The sequence below is a fragment of the Cyprinodon tularosa genome, unplaced genomic scaffold, assembly GCF_016077235.1.
Source record: "Cyprinodon tularosa strain WSP-4 unplaced genomic scaffold, ASM1607723v1 ctg1310, whole genome shotgun sequence".
Classification (NCBI taxonomy): Eukaryota; Metazoa; Chordata; class Actinopteri; order Cyprinodontiformes; family Cyprinodontidae; genus Cyprinodon; species Cyprinodon tularosa.
In genome coordinates this window covers 56224-77310 of record NW_024038127.1, presented here as the reverse complement: position 1 = coordinate 77310, position 21087 = coordinate 56224, and the positions used below count along the sequence as shown (strand labels likewise).

At 41.1% G+C, this 21087-nt stretch overlaps 2 protein-coding genes across 7 annotated transcripts; one reads left to right on the top strand and one right to left on the bottom strand.

Moving 5' to 3' along the window:
• Positions 1-421: 421 nt before the first annotated feature.
• On the bottom strand, positions 422-2156 carry LOC119778304 (zinc finger BED domain-containing protein 4-like). The gene is made up of 2 exons (XM_038277475.1): positions 1383-2156; positions 422-1256 (listed from the first exon to the last, which is right to left on the bottom strand). The coding sequence occupies exon 1, from the start codon at positions 2133-2135 to the stop codon at positions 1470-1472; it is 666 nt and encodes a 221-aa protein (XP_038133403.1). The 5' UTR covers positions 2136-2156; the 3' UTR covers positions 422-1256; positions 1383-1469.
• A 3321-nt stretch (positions 2157-5477) lies between these two features.
• On the top strand, positions 5478-9299 carry LOC119778303 (gastrula zinc finger protein XlCGF8.2DB-like). 6 transcript variants are annotated; one of them, XR_005280040.1, is made up of 3 exons: positions 5478-7371; positions 8215-8374; positions 9273-9299. XR_005280040.1 is itself a non-coding variant. In XM_038277471.1 (3 exons), the coding sequence occupies exons 1-3, from the start codon at positions 6504-6506 to the stop codon at positions 7727-7729; spliced, it is 1059 nt and encodes a 352-aa protein (XP_038133399.1). In that variant the 5' UTR covers positions 5480-6503; the 3' UTR covers positions 7730-7807. The 6 variants fall into 6 exon arrangements, 5 of the variants coding, with proteins under 5 accessions (XP_038133401.1, XP_038133399.1, XP_038133400.1 ...); XM_038277471.1 differs by lacking the exons at positions 8215-8374; positions 9273-9299 and adding an exon at positions 7455-7807 and having other exon boundaries at positions 5480-7035; positions 7120-7371; XM_038277472.1 differs by lacking the exons at positions 8215-8374; positions 9273-9299 and adding an exon at positions 7455-7807 and having other exon boundaries at positions 5480-7053; positions 7222-7371.
• The last annotated feature ends 11788 nt before the right edge of the window (positions 9300-21087 follow it).

Genomic DNA, 21087 nt, shown 5'->3' with positions numbered 1-21087 from the left:
CTGCGTTCTCTTCTCTGGTCGTCCTATCAGGATGAAATATGGACACTGCTTCCCAATGTCCAAAAAGTATGATCATGGCATATGGCACAACAACATGTGGAGAAACTTTTCTAAATAAAGAACATTTAATGGTTCACATGAGAACTCACACAGGTCAGATTTATGAATGTCCTGTGGAAAAATGTTCTGTAAGAAATCTGATCTTGATAGACACATGAGAATTCTCACAGGGGAGAATCCTTTTTCCTAGGGATGCACGATATTGGGATTTTGGCCGATATCTGATATGCCGATGTTTTCAAATGCATGCGGCCGATAACCGATACCGATATTAAAACTGAAAAATAAATCATGTAATATTCATTCCTTGTGCAAAATTAGAAAAATACTCCAACTTGTGTTATGTATAACAAGTTAAGTTTAATGACAATTGTTTTAACAAAAACAAATAGGAAATGTGCGTTTTATCCTAGAACAACCTGGATTTTCTTTTCACTGAGAAAAAAACTAACCTAAAAACATGGATATTTGGTTATTACACAAATGATTGTGTATAAACTCTGTCCACACAGAACATAGAGAGAAGTGCATTGTATAAGTATTCTGCAAACACAAATAAAACAACAGATATCTCCGATAGTGAATCTAGATCAGTTTATGGCCAGATGTGCTGGACAGACAATCACTTAAATTCAAAATAGACTGTAAGCAAAGCTGGTTATGCTGGTACAATTTAAAAATGACTAACTCAAATCTTAAATCTGATCAGTGCAAACAAACTGAAAACTGCAAAAAATGTTGTCTGCTTCAGTTCTTTGTCCAGTTCAGTGTTCACAGCACTATTTCAACTCCAAAATTGCATAACAGAGTAGGTGATGTGCAAATAACATGTGCAAAAATGTAAATAAGTAACATACACTAGTAACAGTTTTGGTCCTCCGTAACAACACATCCTGCCCTTTTAAAGTCCATAGAAAAATACTTAAAGACTGACAGGCAAATGTAAATAATCTAAAAGTCCAGTGTGAGAGGCAGGTTTTTTGGACAAAAAAAAGCATCTCTGCCTTTTCACAAGCTATGAGGTTGATATGTGAAACAGCACTGAACAGCTGTTTGCTGTCAACACTAGAGCTGGGTGCACTGAGGTACTTGCATGCAACCTGGGCAAGAGCTGGGAAGCGGGCCTGGTTGGAATTCCAGTACTCCAAAGGACTGGCAGTTCTGGGAATGGTGGGTTCACCCAGGTATATGTGTACCTTTTTAAAACAAAAAAAGAAAGCAAATATGAAATTTTATTGCAAGCACAAACAGTACAATAAAGTGCAAATCTTTTTTATGCATTTAATTAACTTTACATTAGTAATTATTCTTAGTTTATTCACCTGTGATGCTGTCTCGCTTGTGGAGGCGTGCTCTGGCAAAATGCTCTCTTCGATGATTTCGTCGTACATGTCCAACAGTGATCCAGTTCAGGCCTTCTTCTTTAGTGGGAGGTCATCTCTACTGGCATCTCCGTGCTCACTACCATCTCTGACGCTGTGACCCATTTCATTGATGGCGCTTAGTAACAGGTTGTGCGCTCCCTCCTTCATTTCTCTGTCAAAGTAACTATCTTTAAATCTTGCATCCAGCATGGTTGCAACAGCATAAAAATGCTTTTCTTTGCACACCATCAAAGCGAGCACAGACAGCTTCCAGCAGAGTACTTTTGGCTGTCTGCACACCTCTGTCTGACTCACTTGCTTGCTCAGCAGCCGAATCAATGCCATTACCGCTGGGATGACCTCTGAAACAGATGCCTGTGCAGAACTGATCTCTCTGGTCAGTTGCTCGAAGGGTGCAAGTAGGGTGATCATATTTTCATGAATTCCCCACTGGTTTGCCGTCAGAGTCACTGGGAGGTCAAAATCAGCAGCATACGTACCCAAAGCTCTCTTCTGCTCCACCAGGCTCTGCATCATGTAAAAAGTCGAATTCCACTGCTTGGACACGTCTTGTTGAAGCCTTTTAATAGGCATCCCGAGCTCATTCTGTACATCTTCAAGTCGACTGCAGGCTAGTTGTGAATGTTTGAAGTGCCCAACTATTTTCTTAGCCACGGCTACAACGTCTGAGATGCTGCGCTGAGACAGCATGCCTTCTTTCACGGCGAGCTGCAAGCTATGTGCCATGCACGGCAAACTTACACCCAAGTCCATCAATGCCTTAGTCACAATACGCGCATTGTCCCTCACAACAACGTGCACATTCTCCTTTGGAATTTTCCACCTTTCAAGCATGCCTTCAAAAGCAGATGTGAGCGCAGCTGCGGTTTGGGATCCTCTGCACTCTTGCGCATGAAGAACAGCCTTTTTAAGCTCGAAGTTTTTGTTAATCCATTGTGCTGTAAGACTTAGCATGCTTACAGGGCTAACACTTGATGTCCAGATGTCTGTGGTGAAACTCACCCAAGTGCAATCGGCAATTAGCTTCTCAATGCGGGTGGAAATTTCCGCTTGCAACTCTGGCAAGGCTACATCCAAAAAATACCTCCGACTGGGGACCGTGTAGCGAGGTTCAACGTATTCCAAAAATCTCCTGAATCCAACGTCTTCAACGAATGAAAAAGGCTGGTTATCCAGAGCAATACACTCCATCAGTTTCTGAGAGATGCCTTTTGCCCTTGGTTGATCGCGGATGAATTTCTTGGATTTATCCAAGGCTTGATGGAGAGACTGCTGCTGGAGAAGCTTCGATACGCCGCCGCTGGTAACCTGCTTCTCTTTTTCCTTTCTCGACGCCAAGAACTCGGTGTAACGGTCGTCAGGATGACGGCTCTTGAGATGGTTAATCAGGTTAGTGGTGTTGAAAGACTTTGTTTTAAATCCTCCATCACTGATGCTGAGCAGTCATTGCAAATAGCAGTTTTGCTATCTGTTTCCGATTCCTTAAAAAACATCCACACCGCTGACATTTTGTTTTCATCTGCTACAGTACCTGCCCAGACGTGATAAAGGTGCACCGGTGAACATGCCGTTGTGACGTTTGTATCCTTGCGCGGGAGGGGTGTGGGCAGCAGAGGAAGGAGGACAGGGGAAAAAAACATACAGCAGGTTCATTATAGATAGATAGATAGATAGATAGATAGATAGATAGATAGATAGATGTACTTTATTTATCCCAAGCTGGGAAATTGCAGTGTAGCAGCAGCTTTACACATAGTGACAGTCACAAATTACCACAATTAGTCACAATTACCAAACAGCGACCTGATCGGTTGAATATCGGTGGGGTGGCCGATGTCCGATACTCAGTTTTAAGGCCGATATAGGCCAATACCGATAGGGGGCCGATTATATCGTGCATCCCTACTTTTTCCTGTACCATTTGTAAGAAGTTTACTGAAAAAATTCATTTGAGTAGACATATTAGAATTCACAAATGGTGAGAAGCCCTTTTAATCTTGATGCACACATGAGAATTCACACAGGGGAGAAACCTTTTTTATGTCTGTCCTGTGGAAAAAGCTTCACTCAGAAATCTAGTCTTGATACACACATCAATCACATACATTTGTGACAAAGGTTTTAAAAAAGAAGGTAATTTGAGTCTTCAGGTGACAGTTATTCATGCAGGATGTGGAATGATTTATATGTATAGTTTTTAAAAATGTTTTTTCATATAAGTCAGAGCAGTTAGACGCCACAGGAAGGAACAGTGGAGGCGTTTTCTATGTATGCTGTTGAAACCAGGCCCACCAAAACTCCAACTGTTTTAGCCACAGTGTTAGAGCTATGGTCAATAGATATTAGAATGAAGTAGATCATCTATAGAGGAGTCTCAGATGAAGATTTTGGACATACAGGTGCTGGTCATAAAATTAGAATATCATGAAAAAGTAGATTGATTTCAGTAATTCCATTTAAAAAGTGAAACTTGTATATTATATTCATACATTACATACAAACTCATATATTTCAGATGTTTATTTTGTTTAATTTTGATGATTACAAATGACAACAAATGAAAATCTCAAATTCATCATATCAGAAAATTAGAATATTACTGAAGACCAATAAAAACAAAGGATTTATAGAAATGTTGGCCAACTGAAAAGTATGAACATGAAAAGTATGAGCATGTACAGCACTCAGTATTTAGTTGGGCCTCCTTTGGCCTGTATTACTGCAGCAATGCGGCGTGGCATGGAGTCGATCAGTCTGTGGCACTGCTCAGGTGTTATGATAGCCCAGGTTGCTCTAATAGTGGCTTTTAGCTCTTCTGAATTGTTGGGTCTGGTGTATTGCATCTTCTTCTTCACAATACCCCATAGATTTTCTATGGGGTTAAGGTCAGGAGAGTTTGCTGGCCAATTAAGAACAGGGATACCATGGTCCTTCAACCAGGTACTGGTAGCTTTGGCACTGTGTGCAGGTGCCAAGTCCTGTTGGAAAATGAAATCTGCATCTCCAAAAAGTTGGTCAGCTGCAGGAAGCATGAAGTGCTCTAAAACTTCCTGGTATGTGGCTGCGTTGACCCTGGACCTCAGAAAACACAATGGACCAACACCAGCAGATGACATGGCACCCCAAACCATCACTGACTGTGGAAACTTTACACTGGACTTCAAGCAACGTGGATGAAGAGCCTCTCTTCTTTTCCTCCAGACTCTGGGACCTTGATTTCCAAAGGAAATGCAAAATTTACTTTCATCAGAGAACATGACTTTGGACCACTCACCAGCAGTCCAGTCCTGTTTCTCTTTAGATGCTTCTGACGCTGTCTGTGGTTCAAGAGTGGCTTGACACAAGGAATGCGACAGCAGAAACCCATGTCTTTCATACGTCTGTGTGTGGTGGTTCTTGAAGCACTCACTCCAGCTGCAGTCCACTCTTTGTGAATCTCCCCCACATTTTTGAAGGGGTTTTGTTTCACAATCCTCTCCAGGGTGCGGTTATCTCTCTTGCTTGTACACTTTTTTCGACCACATCTTTTCCTTCCCTTCGCCTCTCTATTAATGTGCTTGGACACTGAGCTCTGTGAACAGCCAGCCTCTTTAGCGATGACCTTTTGTGTCTTGCCCTCCTTGTGCAAGGTGTCGATGGTCGTCTTTTGGACAACTGTCAAGTCAGCAGTCTTCCCCATGATTGTGTAGCCTATAGAACTAGACTGAAAGACCATTTAAAGGCTTTTGCAGGTGGTTTGAGTTAATTAGCTGATTAGAGTGTGGCACCAGGGGCCATCAATTTTGAACCTTTTCACAATATTCTAATTTTCTGATATGATGAATTTGAGATTTTCATTTGTTGTCATTTGTAATCATCAAAATTAAACAAAATAAACATCTGAAATATATGAGTTTGTATGTAATGTATGAATATAATATAAAAGTTTCACTTTTTAAATGGAATTACTGAAATCAATCTACTTTTTCATGATATTCTAATTTTATGACCAGCACCTGTATACAAGTGTGTGTCAGTCTAAGAGTTAGTCAGCTTCAAGCTAATTAATATTGCTTCACTGGGTGTGAAGGCATCTGAAGCAGGGCGAGCATTGAGGCGATGACGGACAGAGTTGGTTGCTTGTCCTCTGACATTGCCATGGTAACTTCTTTCATCAGTTTGTCAGGATGTAACAAATCCTCAGCAGTTGATACATCCTCCTCTGTTAGGGAGCACAAATCTTTTTCGTTCCTGCTCATGTCTTGAGAAAGGAGAGTAGCAGAGATGGCTGGTTGTTGCTCTAAAAAGCGCTCCAGCATGTCCGATACACTGTTCCATCTGGTCACAACATTTAGCATAGCATGATATCTTGTCAGGTGATTTTGGAGATTTGTAGTTTATTAACAGTAACTGACCTCCGCTTGACAGATCTTGCAGACCACTTTGGCTTTATCCACCACATTGTCTTTAGTTCTTTTAAATCCGAAATGGTTCCAGGCGTCAGACTTTAATTGGGACGGCTTGCTGAGTGGTGTGTTACTTGCGTCGGCCATTTTGCATTTGCCCACGCCTGCTCTTGTACGTCAACGTCACTCATGTCTCTATAAAACTAATCAATCTCATTCCCTACACAGCGATTTTGTAAAATTTTACTGGAATCGATCCAAAATCGATTAAATCGATTTTTTTTTTAAGCCACCCCTATTAAAGATAAAAGTGGAGGTCCAAACCTGTGACTGTACTATCAGGTTGCATGATGGGAGATGTAGTTCCAGTCTGTTTGTATGTAGTTAGATTGACACAATGATGATTAAAGGATCCACTTGCCCCCCAAACTGAAGGACAGAGTTTGGTGCTTTTATGTGAGGTGTCCTTTCTTTAACTTGCAATAATAAGTCTGTCTGCTGTGTTTGTCTTTCAGACCGCCTGCAGGATTTTGTTGGAAAAGAGGAGGATTTCTCTGACCAGCAGCTCTGTGGACAGGAGAGGAATTCCAGTTTGGACCAAGAGGAACAGGAACCTCTGCAGATAAAAGAAGAGCAGCAAGAACCAGAACATCCCTGGACAAAAGAGGAAACCATGGAGCTCCCCATTAGTGAGCACGAAGAGCAGCAACCTTTCCCATGTCTGACATGTGGAGAAAGTTTTCTACATAAAGAACGTTTAATGGTTCACATGAGAACTCACAAAGGTCAGAGGATTTATGAATGTCTGTCCTGTGGAAAACGCTTTACTATGAAATCTCATCTTGACACACACATGAGAATTCACACAGGTGAGAAGCCTTTTGAATGTCTGTCTTGTGGAAAACGCTTTACTGTGAAATCTAATCTTGATAGACACATGAGATTCCACACAGGTGAGAAGCCTTTTGAATGTCTGTCTTGTGGAAAACGCTTTACTCTGAAATCTGATCTTGATGCACACATGAGAATTCACACAGGTGAGAAGCCTTTTGAATGTCTGTCTTGTGGAAAACGCTTTACTAGGAAATATAATCTTGATACACACATGAGATTCCACACAGGTGAGAAGCCTTTTGAATGTCTGTCTTGTGGAAAAGGCTTTACTATGAAATCTGATCTTGATACACACATGAGAATTCACACTGGTGAGAAGCCTTTTGAATGTCTCTCCTGTCGAAAAAGCTTCAGCTCCAAGTCTGATCTTAATATTCACATGAGAATTCACACAGGTGAGAAGCCTTTTGAATGTCTGTCTTGTGGAAAACGCTTTACTATGAAATCTCATCTTGATAGACACATGAGAATCCACACAGGTGAGAAACCTTTTTCATGTCTGTCTTGTGGAAAAAGCTTTACTCAGAAATCTCATCTTGACACACACATGAGAATTCACAGAGGTGAGAAACCTTTTGAATGTCTGTCCTGTGGAAAAAGCTTTACTCAGAAATCTAGTCTTTATAGACACATGAGATTCAACACAGGTGAGAAGCCTTTTTCCTGTACCATTCGTAACAAGAATTTTGCTGAAAAGAGAATTTGACTATTCACATGAGAATTCACAGAGGTGAGAAGCCTTTTGAATGTCTGTCTTGTGGAAAACGCTTTACTATGAAATCTAATCTTGATGCACACATGAGAATCCACACAGGGGAGAATAATTTTTCGTGTACCATTTGTGACAAGAAGTTTATTAGAAAATGTAGTTTGACTTTTCACATGAGAAATCACACAGGCGAAAAGCTTTTTGAATGTCTTTCCTGTGGTAAAAGCTTCGCTCAAAAATCTGACCTTAAAGCTACAGTGTGTAATAATTACAGGGATATACAGTCAGAAATGTAATATATTATACATAACTATGTTATTTTATCATCATCTACAAGCTCAGCCCCTTAACCTTAATATTTGCGTTGCCTTAGAATTCGTTATGTATAATTACATAGGAGCGGGTCTCGCAGCCATGGAGGCAGACATCTTTGCGCTACGGCAGCGCAGAGCCAACAAACTAGTGATTGAGAGATCGCCAAAATGTCACAACGATGTAGAAAAAATAACGGGTATGTTTATTATCTTAAGTCTACATTAAATCTATACCCTACACAGACTAATGAAATACTATCTGTAAAATTATCTATGTAAACAAACCTCATCACTTGAGAAGGTAGGTGATGCGGACGTCGTGGAAGACATTTTGTCCCGTAACGCTCGCCGTACTGTTGGGGGGGAGAAGCGGTGGGGGGAGATGTTCCTGTTGCTGCAGTCTGACCGCTAGATGTCGCTAAAAGTTACACACTGTAGCTTTAATGCACACATGAGAATTCACACAGGTGAGAAACCTTTTCCATGTCTGTCCTGTGGAAAAAGCTTTACTCAGAAATCTAGTCTTGATTCACACAATATTCGCATACATTTGTGATAAAGGTTTTAAACAAGAAAGTAATTTGAGTCTTTGGGTGAGAGTAATTCATGTAGGATCTGGAATGATATGTATATATTAGGGGTGGAACGATTCACAATATCCACGGTTCGGTTCGATTCACGGTTTCTGGTCACGGTTTTCGGTTCGATTCGATACATGTTGATTGTTACACCGAAATTCCATAAAAAATTATTAAATTAATGAAAAAATCCCCCCAAAAATAATAGATTGTAATTATTTTAAATGATCCGCGGAAACCCTGGATCATTTCCGTATATTTTGCTGCTTTGAATTTAATCATCTGGCGCGTGCTCTCTAACCTGACAACAGCCAGATGCATGTCTCGCTCATGTCTCGCTCCGCCACATGCATCTGGCTGTTGTCAGGTTACATGCTCTCTACAATCTCCAAGGAACTCAGAGGGGAGCGGACGAAGCCACAGCGGGGGCTGTAGGCTTTGCTTTGAGCAGCCGGTCTGGAGCATAGCGGGGGCTGCTGACGGAGTATGAGGGATTTCGGGGTTAACATATAAATCATGTTGCTGTTAGCATAAACAAAACGTGTTGCACAATGCTTGCACACTGTTGCACTTTTATCCACAACTTTCTTTCCGCCGTCATCGTAGGTCACTCTAAATGCAAAGCGCTCCCATACAGCAGACCTATAAAGTGCTGCTGGCGCGTCTTCCAACTCCTGTTCTTTCCCACTCGCCAGTCCGACACAATTCTCCACAACAACTGATTTTTTTCCCTGCTACACCCGGCTACGCTGCTTCGCTTCTTCTTCTTCTTGTTTACTACTGGTGGTTGGCTTTGGTCGCAGCACTGCCACCTTCTGCTCTGGAGTGTAATCGCTTCCTCTATGAGAAAAAGGAGCAGCGCATGAACCGAACGAAACACACGCGAACCGAACCGAGACAGTCGAACCGAACGATTCTGACGGTTTTCATAAATCGTCCCATCCCTAATATATATATATATATATATATATATACACTATATTGCCAAAAGTATTTGCTCACCCATCCAAATTATTGGAATCAGGGGTTCCAATCACTTCCATGGCCACAGGTGTATAAATTCAAGCACCTAGGCATGCAGACTGTTTTTACAAACATTTGTGAAAGAATGGGTCGCTCTCAGGAGCTCAGTGAATTCCAGCGTGGAACTGTGATAGGATGCCACCTGTGCAACAAATCCAGTCGTGAAATTTCCTCGCTCCTAAATATTCCACAGTCAACTGTCAGCTGTATTATAAGTAAATGGAAGTGTTTGGGAACGACAGCAACTCAGCCACGAAGTGGTAGGCCACGTAAACTGACGGAGCGGGGTCAGCGGATGCTGAAGCGCATAGTGCGAAGAGGTCGCCAACTTTCTGCAGAGTCAATCACTACAGACCTCCAAACTTCATGTGGCCTTCAGATTAGCTCAAGAACAGTGCGCAGAGAGCTTCATGGAATGGGTTTCCATGGTCGAGCAGCTGCATCCAAGCCATACATCACCAAGTGCAATGCAAAGCGTCGGATGCGGTGGTGTAAAGCACGCCGCCACTGGACTCTAGAGCAGTGGAGACGCGTTCTCTGGAGTGACGAATCGCGCTTCTCCATCTGGCAATCTGATGGACGGGTCTGGGTTTGGCGGTTGCCAGGAGAACGGTACTTGTCTGACTGCATTGTGCCAAGTGTAAAGTTTGGTGGAGGGGGGATTATGGTGTGGGGTTGTTTTTCAGGAGCTGGGCTTGGCCCCTTAGTTCCAGTGAAAGGAACTCTGAATGCTTCAGCATACCAAGACATTTTGGACAATTCCATGCTCCCAACTTTGTGGGAACAGTTTGGAGCTGGCCCCTTCCTCTTCCAACATGACTGTGCACCAGTGCACAAAGCAAGGTCCATAAAGACATGGATGACAGAGTCTGGTGTGGATGAACTTGACTGGCCTGCACAGAGTCCTGACCTCAACCCGATAGAACACCTTTGGGATGAATTAGAGCGGAGACTGAGAGCCAGGCCTTCTCGTCCAACATCAGTGTGCGACCTCACAAATGCGCTTCTGGAAGAATGGTCAAAAATTCCCATAAACACACTCCTAAACCTTGTGGACAGCCTTCCCAGAAGAGTTGAAGCTGTTCTAGCTGCAAAGGGTGGACCGACGTCATATTGAACCCTATGGATTAGGAACGGGATGTCACTTAAGCTCATATGTGAGTCAAGGCAGGTGAGCAAATACTTTTGGCAATATAGTGTATCTATAGAATTGTTAGATGGTTTATCTGCTGCTGGACAATGGAGTCACAGTCTGCACATGGAGGAGGGAGGATTGGATTAAAGCTCCATCCGTAGGCTGGAAAAAGCCTTTAAACAGGGTTTGCTTACTAAAACTATAGCTGCTAAACTGTTAGTTTGGGAAATAATAATAAATGACTTTGGTAACTCTGGTTTAGGAAAAGCAGCCCAGCTAATAGCTACAGTCACACCACAACCACATCAGCCAGAGATCGTCATTTAAACATCAGAAAATCATCATTGCTGTTTTTAAACATTGCTATTGAATTAGAGATTTAATTGAGGTCTCATCCTCCAGTATTCTAGCTTTAGCTGAGATGGACAACTGTGCTTCTAGATTAAATAATTTCCAAACAGAAATGCTGCAGTTTTACCACATTAAGCATCCAGAACTACAGCCATGTTAGTAATGTTTGTAAGAAAGCAAACTATCTGTACATTTGCAGGGCTGCCAACTTTTCACCAAACCTTAGAAAGAGATTTTTAAATAGTGTGAACAGGCAACCCTTGTCAGGGTTAGATTGAAAGGCTTAGATTACAGCTGCAGCGAAAGGTTGGAGGTTTTCAGAGGATTTAACTGAAACAAAGGTTCACACTGCAGGCCTGGATGCTCAATTCAGATTTTTTTTTAAATCTATTTTTTTTTTTTTTACGTTCCCGTTCACATTTCCAAATAAATGTGACTTGTATTTGATCTCCTGTGTGAACTGCAGTCATGCAGTGTCCCGCATGCTCTGTAGAGGACGCAGTGACTTCACAGACATCTTTTCAAGATGGTTAAACATAAATATTGCTCTCTGCATCATCGTCTGCCATTGTTTTTGTTTTTAAGCCGCTACTCCATAGCAGGACCCAGAATCGGTCTCCGCCAGTCATGTGACATTTGTTGCTAAGACGCCATTTTTGGTGGAAAAGGCGTAGTGTAAACAACTGCAGCATAGCATAACAGATTATAGCAGGTGGCCTGCTATAATCTGTTCCCCCCTTGTAACTTTAAGAAATAAAGGTCAATCAACTCCTAAGTTTCAGGAGTTAGTTGTCATCATAAAAGATGTTTATAAGCCAAAAATAAAAAAGCTGGGGCCTTTTTTGCCTGATTTAGACAGGGGGAACAGATTACAGCAGGTTTTATTTCATCCCATATTGCCAGTTCTGGCAATATGGGATGAAATAAAACGGCTGATGTTAGAAGACAAACTGTTTATTAAGGATAGTACAACATAGATAAATTGTACGTTACTATAAACACAAATATAGATTTAAGTACTAAATTTCAACCAGGAAACAATTATTTTCCTTCTGCATATAGTCTTTAATGATTACACGTGCACTCCATTTTCTATTTCATTTTTATTACAAGTATATGGTTTACAACAGTTTTCAATGGGATGAGAACATTTGGACACTGAAACAATGAGAGATTTTTTTAATGAACGTGTGGAAAAGAACAAGGATCTGTTTGCTTTCAGAGGGAGGAGTAGACACTGCTGTCAGCGACCAGCTTTCAAGCAAACGTTTGTGTTTTATTATTAGTTTTAGATCAATATCACCGGCGATATTCTGCTACAAAATGTGAAGTAAAGAATAAAACAGTAAAGCTCAACTTTCATACACGTAAAACCTTTCAAATTTCAAGTTCTGCACGTTGGATTTGAAGCGGAGTTAACTCGGGTTGTTCTTCCTACTCCATGCGCGCTCCCAACGAGGGGATACACATTTTTTCAGGGATAACTACCTTGGCACGACACCGGGACTGGCAGCCTCTCTCATCACACAACACGATCGTGTCATTTCTGGTAAATAATTGTGCGGAAAGAACAGCCGTGTGTGGGTTATCTCGACTTTCCACTTAATATGGTGGTTTTCCCACGATGCACCGCGCCCGAGGTAAACAATTGACGTCACCTGGCAGAGACCGATAGTGACGGTTGTCGGGTATTAATGGTGTCCAGGTCAGATGAATGCAACCTGGCCGTTCAGACACAGGGCGCACATATCGGATTCAGGACCACATAGCCAAGCAGTCTGGGTCGCATTGGAAAAACTCGGATCTGTGTTGTTCAGACTATCATGAAAAGATCAGATCCAGGTTGCATATGGGCCAAAAAAAAAAGAAGTATGGGCCCTACTTCATCTTCAAGATATAGTAAACTAAGATGCTGGTGAAGATTCTCAGTCATCCAGGTCGTCCCATCCCATCCAAATGAAGTGACCGATTAATGGGCTTCTTTTTCAAAGACTCTGTTCCAAAGACTATAACTTCTGTTTTGTCTGAATTCAGGACAAGAAAGACAAGAGTCATCCAGGTGTTTATGTCTTTGAGACATGCCTGTAATCTATATAATGGATTGGCCTCATCTGGATTTATGGACAGATATAGCTGGTTATCATCAGCATTACTGTGGAAATTAATCCCATGCTGTCTAATAACTACAAATTGTGAGCATATATATAGTAAAGAGAATTGATCCTAGCACTGACCCCTGTGTCACACAGACAGTAGTTTTGCTAACTCTGAAAGTTCAACTCAATCAAAGCAGTCTAAACCAAGTTCAGATTCTACCTCAGATGCTGACACACCTTCCAGAGATAAACCAGTCGTAGATCGAGTGTTGATTATCTTATTTTTAATAAGATTAATCTTATTTATATGAATCACATAAAATCTTTACTGCTAAGAGCAGGTGGAATGGGTGGTTCAACAGAGCCATGGCTCTAAGTGGGTTTGGCAACTGCTTTGTATTTTTAACGTTTTTCCTTCTCAAAGGGGCTGCATTGTCTAAGGCAGTATGCAGAGAACTAACCCCATCCTCAATATCATCAACCTGTGAGGGGGAATAAACTAAGCTTTTGCACTCTGCAGCATCTGATAATGATCTGCTAAAGTGAAACCTTCCTTTGTTGGAGGAGGACTCTGCTAAAATAATCCTGAAGGTTATTAAAAAGTGGTCAGAGAGGACAGGGTTGTGAGGAAATGCTGTTATTTCTTCACATTCTATGTCATATGTAAGCGCAGGATCCAAAGTATGAAGCTGAGAATGTGTGGGACTATTCACATTTTGAACAAAGCCAATAGCGTCTAAGATGGCATTAAAGGCTGCTCTTAATCTACCACCTTCAATGTCAGCATGGATCATAAAATCCCCCACTATGATGACCCTGTCAGCATTTAAAGCTACAGTGTGTAATTTTCAGCGACATCTAGCGGTCAGACTACAGACCGCAGCAACATGAACATCTCCCCCCCACCGCTTCTCCCCCCCAACAGTACGGCGAGCGTTACGGGACAAAATTTCTTCTACGACGTCCACATCACCTACCCTCTCAAGTGATGAGGTTTGTTTACATAGATAATTTTACAGATAGTATTTCATTAGTCTGTGTAGGGTATAGATTTCATGTAGACTTAAGATAATAAATATACCCGTTATTTTTTCTACATCGTTGTGACGTCTTGGTGAGCTGCTTTGCATGGTGATATAAACAGACGAAGTAATTGTAGTCATTAGTTTAACAGCGAGATTGTGTTCGCTGGAAGAATATATATCCCCCGTTTACAGAGTCCAAGTCATTTTGGTGGCATGGGGGTTACAACGCGAGGGAGAGGACGAGGGCGAAGGCAGGGAGGCCGTGCAGCTAGGGCCAGGCGAGAGAGGGGAGCCAGCGGGGTGAGAGCAGAGGAGGAAAGGCTTGAAGATCTCCAAAGGAGCCGGAGAGAAGTAACCGAGGTATATATCCAGAAAATTATTTTACAGAAAATTACTGAATCATTACCTGTGAAACGTCAGGGACGTTGCTGAATAAGTATACTGGAGAGTAACAGCATCATCACGCAGCATGTTATTGTTTTAGACAGGTCTGAGCATCCTGTACTCCAAAAACTGCAGTGATATTAGACAATTGTGTGTGTAGGATTAATTACCTGTCCAAGAGAAAACTGGCAACTTGAGCGTCACTTTGAAAACCTTTTTCCTCCATCAGTGACTTCCATCGTGTAAATGCCGTGCCAATGTTGATCCGTGTTTTTTGCCGTTTCTTGTCACGCTTGCGTTTATTCTCGTCGTGTTTCCGCTTCTTAGATGACGGGGGTTCGGTGTCCGCCGCTTTTCGTTGTGATACAGAGTAGGCATGATCCTCCATTCGTCTGTTTGGCCACACAGTGCCAAACAGTTTGCAAAGTCACTCACGCCTGCCGCCTTGTTCACCTTTCTTGTTACTGAGGCGCAGTATACCTGCTTCTTCTTCTTCTTTGGTTTCAGGCAGACTAAACGCTTCTCAGGCATAATACTGCCATCTACTGTTCAGTACCGTCTCAGTTAATCTCTCTCAACTTGCCGTAGTTATTTTTGAGCGTCATGGGAGATCTCGCAATCGCTAGTTTGTTGCCTCTGCGCTTGCCGTAGCGCAAAGATGTCAGCCTCCATGGCTGCGAGACCCGCTCCTATGTAATTATAAATAACGAATTCTAAGGCAACGCAAATATTATGGTTAAAAGGCCGAGCTCATAGGTGATGATAAATAACATAGTTATGTATAATATATTAAATTTCTGACTTTATATGCCTGTAATTATTACACACTGTAGCTTTAATACCAAATCTACCAAATGGTTCTTTTCTTTTGTGGACCTCCTATGGGTTTGTGATGCATACCTGGAAGTGTTAAGAATTGAGATTTTTTTTTTTTTTTGTTAGTCCTAAATTTTAATGGGCAATTATTCAACTAGACTAAGCGATAGTTATTTCACTTGTGAGCAGACCATGGACTTAAACTGGGACTAAATCAGGTGGCTAAATTAGAGCAAACAAGGAGAAAAGCTTACTAAAAATAATCACTACGTATAGAGAAAAAAAACCATTTGATGTGTTTGATTTGATCCTACACTCAATCCCCACATTGATAATTTCATCTTGCTGCTGTATATTTTATTCATATTTACTCAAGGGCTAGATTGCTTAAAATCCTCAATAACTTACAAAGTGAATTATTAGTCCAGATAGGATAAGAAATCAAAGGACAAGAAATCATGGCCTTTTTTTCAATATTTGGCTCAGTGCATAGGTGGGCTAGTTCCAAAATATGAACTGGATATGAACCTGAAATGTGTGTTAGCACTAAGATTTTGTTAAGAATGTATACTGGGTTTTTATCAGCATGGTATTTTTATAAATACATAACCGGAATGGAGTTGAGTTTTAAAAGAGAATTCCGGTTTTTAACACTTTTAGCCCATTTTCTATAGTGTCCAGGATGAAATCGAATGATAGACACCAAACTTTTGACAATTGGTCCTGTCTCTGCTTTTTGGCTCATTTAGAATCACCCCCTGGCTGCTCCAGAATGGCTTCCATAGAGCATGTCCGATAATGTCCTTAAAACAACCTTAAACGTTCTTTTTTTAAAATATGCTACTCACCGGGTCGTCAGCGCTGTTCAATGACGTTCCAAAAAAAGTTTCGTAAAGAAAAAACGTTCCTGTAGTGTTTTATTTAGCATTTTGTAAATCCCATTGAGTTCTGTTGGAATAGTCAATATTCCCCTGCCACCGGAAACGGAAACGGGGCCTGTTTACACAGTTGTAGTCTTTTTGCTTCACTCTGTGTACTCCGACGTCGAGGTGCTAACGTCTCTGTTAAACACTTTAAAAAACTCTGAAAATGGAATACGAAAGGTGGATTCTTGATTCTCGACGTCGGAGTACACAGAGTGAAGCGAAAAGACTACAACTGTGTAAACAGGCCCCATTTCCGTTTCCGGTTGCAGCGGAATATTGACTATTCCAACAGAACTCAATGGGATTTACAAAATGCTAAATAAAACACTACAGGAACGTTTTTTCTTTACGAAACTTTTTTTGGAACGTCATTGAACAGCGCTGACGACCCGGTGAGTAGCATATTTTAAAAAAAGAACGTTTAAGGTTGTTTTAAGGACATTATCGGACATGCACAATGGAAGCCATTCTGAAGCAGCCAGGGGGGGATTCTGCATGAGCCAAAAAGCAGAGACAGGACCAATTGTCAAAATTTTGGTGTCGATCATTCGATTTCATCCTGGACACTACAGAAAATGGGCTAAAAGTGTTAAAAACCGGAATTCTCCTTTAACGTCCGTCATTGTTTAGCATGGAAATATGGAATATGGAGTGTGCGCGTGTGAAAACATCGAGATGTTGGAGTCTCATGCTCAATGGGTGGAAGTTGACAACCCTGTAGACTCAATAAACATACACACGCTTTGGGCAATTTATTAAATATTTATTTAAGCTTAGTGGTTAAATATGCACTTGTAAAAAAGAAAAAGATATAAATGAAGTAAACTGTAATACTAGTTTTCACATTTTCACCTGGGCTGTTCCATACCAACGTTTAGGACTTAAGAGAAAGCATGTTAACTAAAATCAAAGTTACTAAACTGTTACATTACATTAACTTAGCAACTATGGTTTTGGGAAAGCACCCCTGCTAATTATTACAATAACACCACAACAACCTCAGCCAAAGCCCGTAATTTGAAAGTAAGACTTGATTTTAAAATCCTTTGTTGTTCATAAAACATTGCTATTGAATTGTGGTCTCAGCCTTGATAACGTGTACAAGATAGCTTTAGCTAGCAACGGACACAGCGGTAAGCTGACTCCGCTAGATGGATTTGCTGGATTTGCTCCACATATCCATCTGGAAACCTTCCGTTGAATTAATTTTGGGAAGCTGCGAAAATACTTTTTAGCTGATTGGCCTATGTTGGTGATAGACGGGTCAAATAAACCAATCAGATCAACGAAGCATATGACGTACTAACAGAGCGACGACGAAGAGGAGCCAATTGATAGATCAAACTCTTGCCCAAACCAGTCGGGAGAAGAGCAAAAACATCTTTTCCTCTGAGAAAAGCCTCCAGAGCAGTGTTTTGCTCTTCTTTCAGTGAAGAAATACTCTGTAATTCCGATAAAACTTGCTCGATAGCCACGCTAACGCTAGTTTCATCGGCTGAAGCCGCCATGTTCTTTAGACTGAACTGTCACGCTTCTCGTTGCGTCACACCTCAACCCGCCTCAAAGCCAACGCTGATTGGACGTTCGTTTGGTGAACGGCTCCAAATTATCTTTAACGGAGAGTCTCCAGACTGATCTGCGAGTGAAATCTTGAAAGCTCGCCAATTAGGATGGTCTCACGAGGCTAACATAGCGGGTCTTTAGCCGTGATGCACTGTGCTACACGATGAAATAGTTTCCATAAGAAATACTGCAGTTTTATTGTGTTCAAGCATCCAGAATTACAACCACGTTAATAACATTTGTAAGCAGGATTTTAGCTGGGAATATTTCACTTTATAGCGTTAAGTGACAATTTTCCTTCCTGGTAGGGAACAGTAGGCATGCAGCGGCTAATTTGGGTTATAATCCCTGCTGATCTTGGAATTGTTAACTAGTAGCGTTGGAAAAAATAAATTCTTTCAAACACAAAAAAATAGTATCTAGTAAATATTGAGAGAACAATAAGAAAGAAAACAACAGTTCTAATTTGATTTCCTAGTAATTCTTACTGTTAGAGCATAAAAAGAAAAAGAAAATGTTTGTGTGCATTTATGTATGTATAATAAATGGATGACATCATACTTGCCATTCAAAACACTCAGTAGTGGTCGGCTCAGTCACTCCAGATAAAATAATTTAAGTTCACTCAAATATTAGGCTAAAAGTTAGCTATAGATATGGCAGTAACTTCATATGGCAGTAAAACATCAATGATTAAATTATTTGGAAAACTGAGATTGGGTTTGTGTACTGGAAAAATGAAAATGTTCATTTTAAACATAATCTCAAGCTTTAAAGATAACAGTGGAGGTCCAAACCTGTGATTGTGGTGTCAGAGCTGAAGTGCATGCTGGGAGATGATGTTTCAGTCTGTTTATATGTAATTAGATCAACACAAGGATTATTAAAGAGAAGTCTTTCTGCTGTGTTTGTCTTTCAGACCGCCTTCAGGATTATGTTGGAAAAGAGCAGGATTTCTCTGACCAGCAGCTCTGTGGACATGAGAGGAATTCCAGTTTGGACCAACAGGAACCAGAACCTCTACAGATAAAAGAAGAGCAGCAAGAACCAGAACATCCCTGGACAAAGGAGGGAATCATGGAGCTCCCCATTAGCGAGCACGAAGAGCAGCTTGTTCTGCAGGAGGAGATGGAAGATACAGGAGAGAAACCTTCCCCATGTTTGACATGTGGAGAAACATTTCTGAAAAAAGAACATTTAATGGTTCACATGAGAACTTACAGAGGTCAGAAGATTTATGAATGTCTGTCCTGTGGAAAAAGCTTCACCTCAAAGTCTGTCCTTAGTACTCACATCAGAATTCACACAGATAAGAGGCTTTTCTCCTGTACCATTTGTAACAAGAAATTTACTCGAAAGAATAGTTTGACTTCTCACATGAGAATTCACACAGGTGAGAAACCTTTTGAATGTCTGTCCTGTGGAAGAGGCTTCACCTCCAAGTCTTATCTTAATACTCACATCAGAATTCACACAGGTGAGAAGCCTTTTATATGTCTGTCTTGTGTAAAACGCTTCACCTCTAAGTCTGATCTTAACACTCACATTAGAATTCACACAGGTGAGAAGCCTTTCTCCTGTACCATTTGTAACAAGAAATTTATTCAAAAGAGTAATTTGACCTCTCACATGAGAATTCACACAGGTGAGAAACCTTTTGTTTGTCTGTCTTGTGGAAAATGCTTCACCTCTAAGTCCGATCTTAATACTCACATCAGAATTCACACAGGTGAGAAACCTTTCTCCTGTACAATTTGTAACAAGAATTTTACTCGAAAGAGTCATTTGACTTCTCACATGAGAATTCACACAGGTGAGAAACCTTTTGTTTGTCTATCTTGTGGAAAAAGCTTCACCTCCAAGTCTGATCTTAATGCTCACATCAGAATTCACACAGGTGAGAAACCTTTTTCCTGTACCATTTGTAACAAGAAGTTTACTAAAAAAGGTCATTTGACTAGGCACATTAAAATTCACACAGGTGAGAAACCCTTTTTATGTCTGTCCTGTGGAAAACGCTTCACTCGGAAATCTAGTCTTGATGAACACATCAATCGCATACATTTGTGAGAACGGTTTTAAACAAGAAGTTCAATCTAATCTTCAGGTGACAATTATTCATGCAGGATGTGGAATGATTTATATGTATATTTTTTTTACTCATTTGTTCCATAGAAGTCACAGCAGTTAGACGCCACAGGAATGAACAGTAGAGGCGTTTTCTATGTTTGAATGGTGATAAAAAGAAACTCCACCTCATTACATGAGAAACTCATGTTTCTTTTTAATGGTCTTTTGAGCAAAGTTTTGATAAAGCTGTTAATTAATAAAGCTCATTTCTAGGGCTGCAACTAACGATTATTTTAAAAATCGATTGTTGTGTGATTTAATAAACGTTGAAGAAAAACACGGGACAACTGGCGTACGTTTCTGTGCAACTGTATTGTATAACTGACGTTCTGATACAATGCTCTGCCTTACATACCAAGGGAGTAAGGTTCCCTCTAGTGGTCACATTTGGTATAACACATGGCAGGTCTTATCACATAAACACTGGTTAACACCACATCCCCCTTACTGGAAGTTAAAGAGAAGATGATTACTCTTTTTTAAGTTTGCTGTTAACCTGAGAACATTTTAACCAACATATTCGTTCAACTTACAGGAGTTTCTTTCCTTTAACCTTTCAAGATAAAAGATTCCTTTCATTTCCAACGTCTTATAACACCAGACATTTAGCATTCAGCCACATAACTGGCAAAACATAAACAGTGTTTTAAACCAAACACAATCATCATTTTCATTCATTTTCTATTTTCTTTCACCTGGAAATAGTTTTCTCTTTTTTTTTTGTAACAGGTAAGTGTTTCTCTCTTTTTTTTTTTTTTTTTTTGTTGTATACATTTCACATTCTCTTTTCCATTTCACAGGTAAGTATATTTCACATTTTACAGTTAAGCATTTCACCTTTAAATCACGCTTATTATTTTCACAGGTCAAGTCTGTCCGGTCTCTTTATTTCCCTGCCAGACCTGGTTCTTGTGATATGAGGTGAGCTCACAGTCGGTCTGACTGCTGAAGGAGTCTCTTCACCTCTGTCCACCTTGAGTGGCTGCTGCTCGCACTCTGACCTCTGCTCTGGCATAGGAATCAGGTGAGAACGGTTCCGCCGCAGTGTCCCCTGTGATCCAGCGACCAGGTAAGATCGTGGGGTGCCGTGTGCGGATGTTACTGTACCTGGCTCAGCTGTGTCTGTGATCCAGACGTCGTCACCTGGTGACAGCTTACCCAGGTGCTCTGTGTCTGCTGTTGTAGTGTTGTGCGTCTGCTCGCCTCTTCTCCCTCTCTTTCCGCCAAAGGTCACGAAGGTCTGGAAGTGCTGGCTGTAACCTCTCTGGCAGGACCGGCAGAGTGGTGCGCAGGCGCCGTCCCATGAGCAGCTC

Excerpts from the sequence above, each read along its gene's own strand:
- LOC119778304 (XM_038277475.1), bottom strand. The coding sequence starts at position 2,135 with ATGCTGTCTCAGCGCAGCATCTCAGACGTTGTAGCCGTGGCTAAGAAA.
- LOC119778303 (XM_038277469.1), top strand. The coding sequence starts at position 6,504 with ATGGAGCTCCCCATTAGTGAGCACGAAGAGCAGCAACCTTTCCCATGT. Across the intron at positions 7,372-7,454 it reads ACACATGAGATTCAACACAG|GTGAGAAGCCTTTTGAATGT; the intron begins GTGAGAAGCCTT and ends GAATTCACAGAG.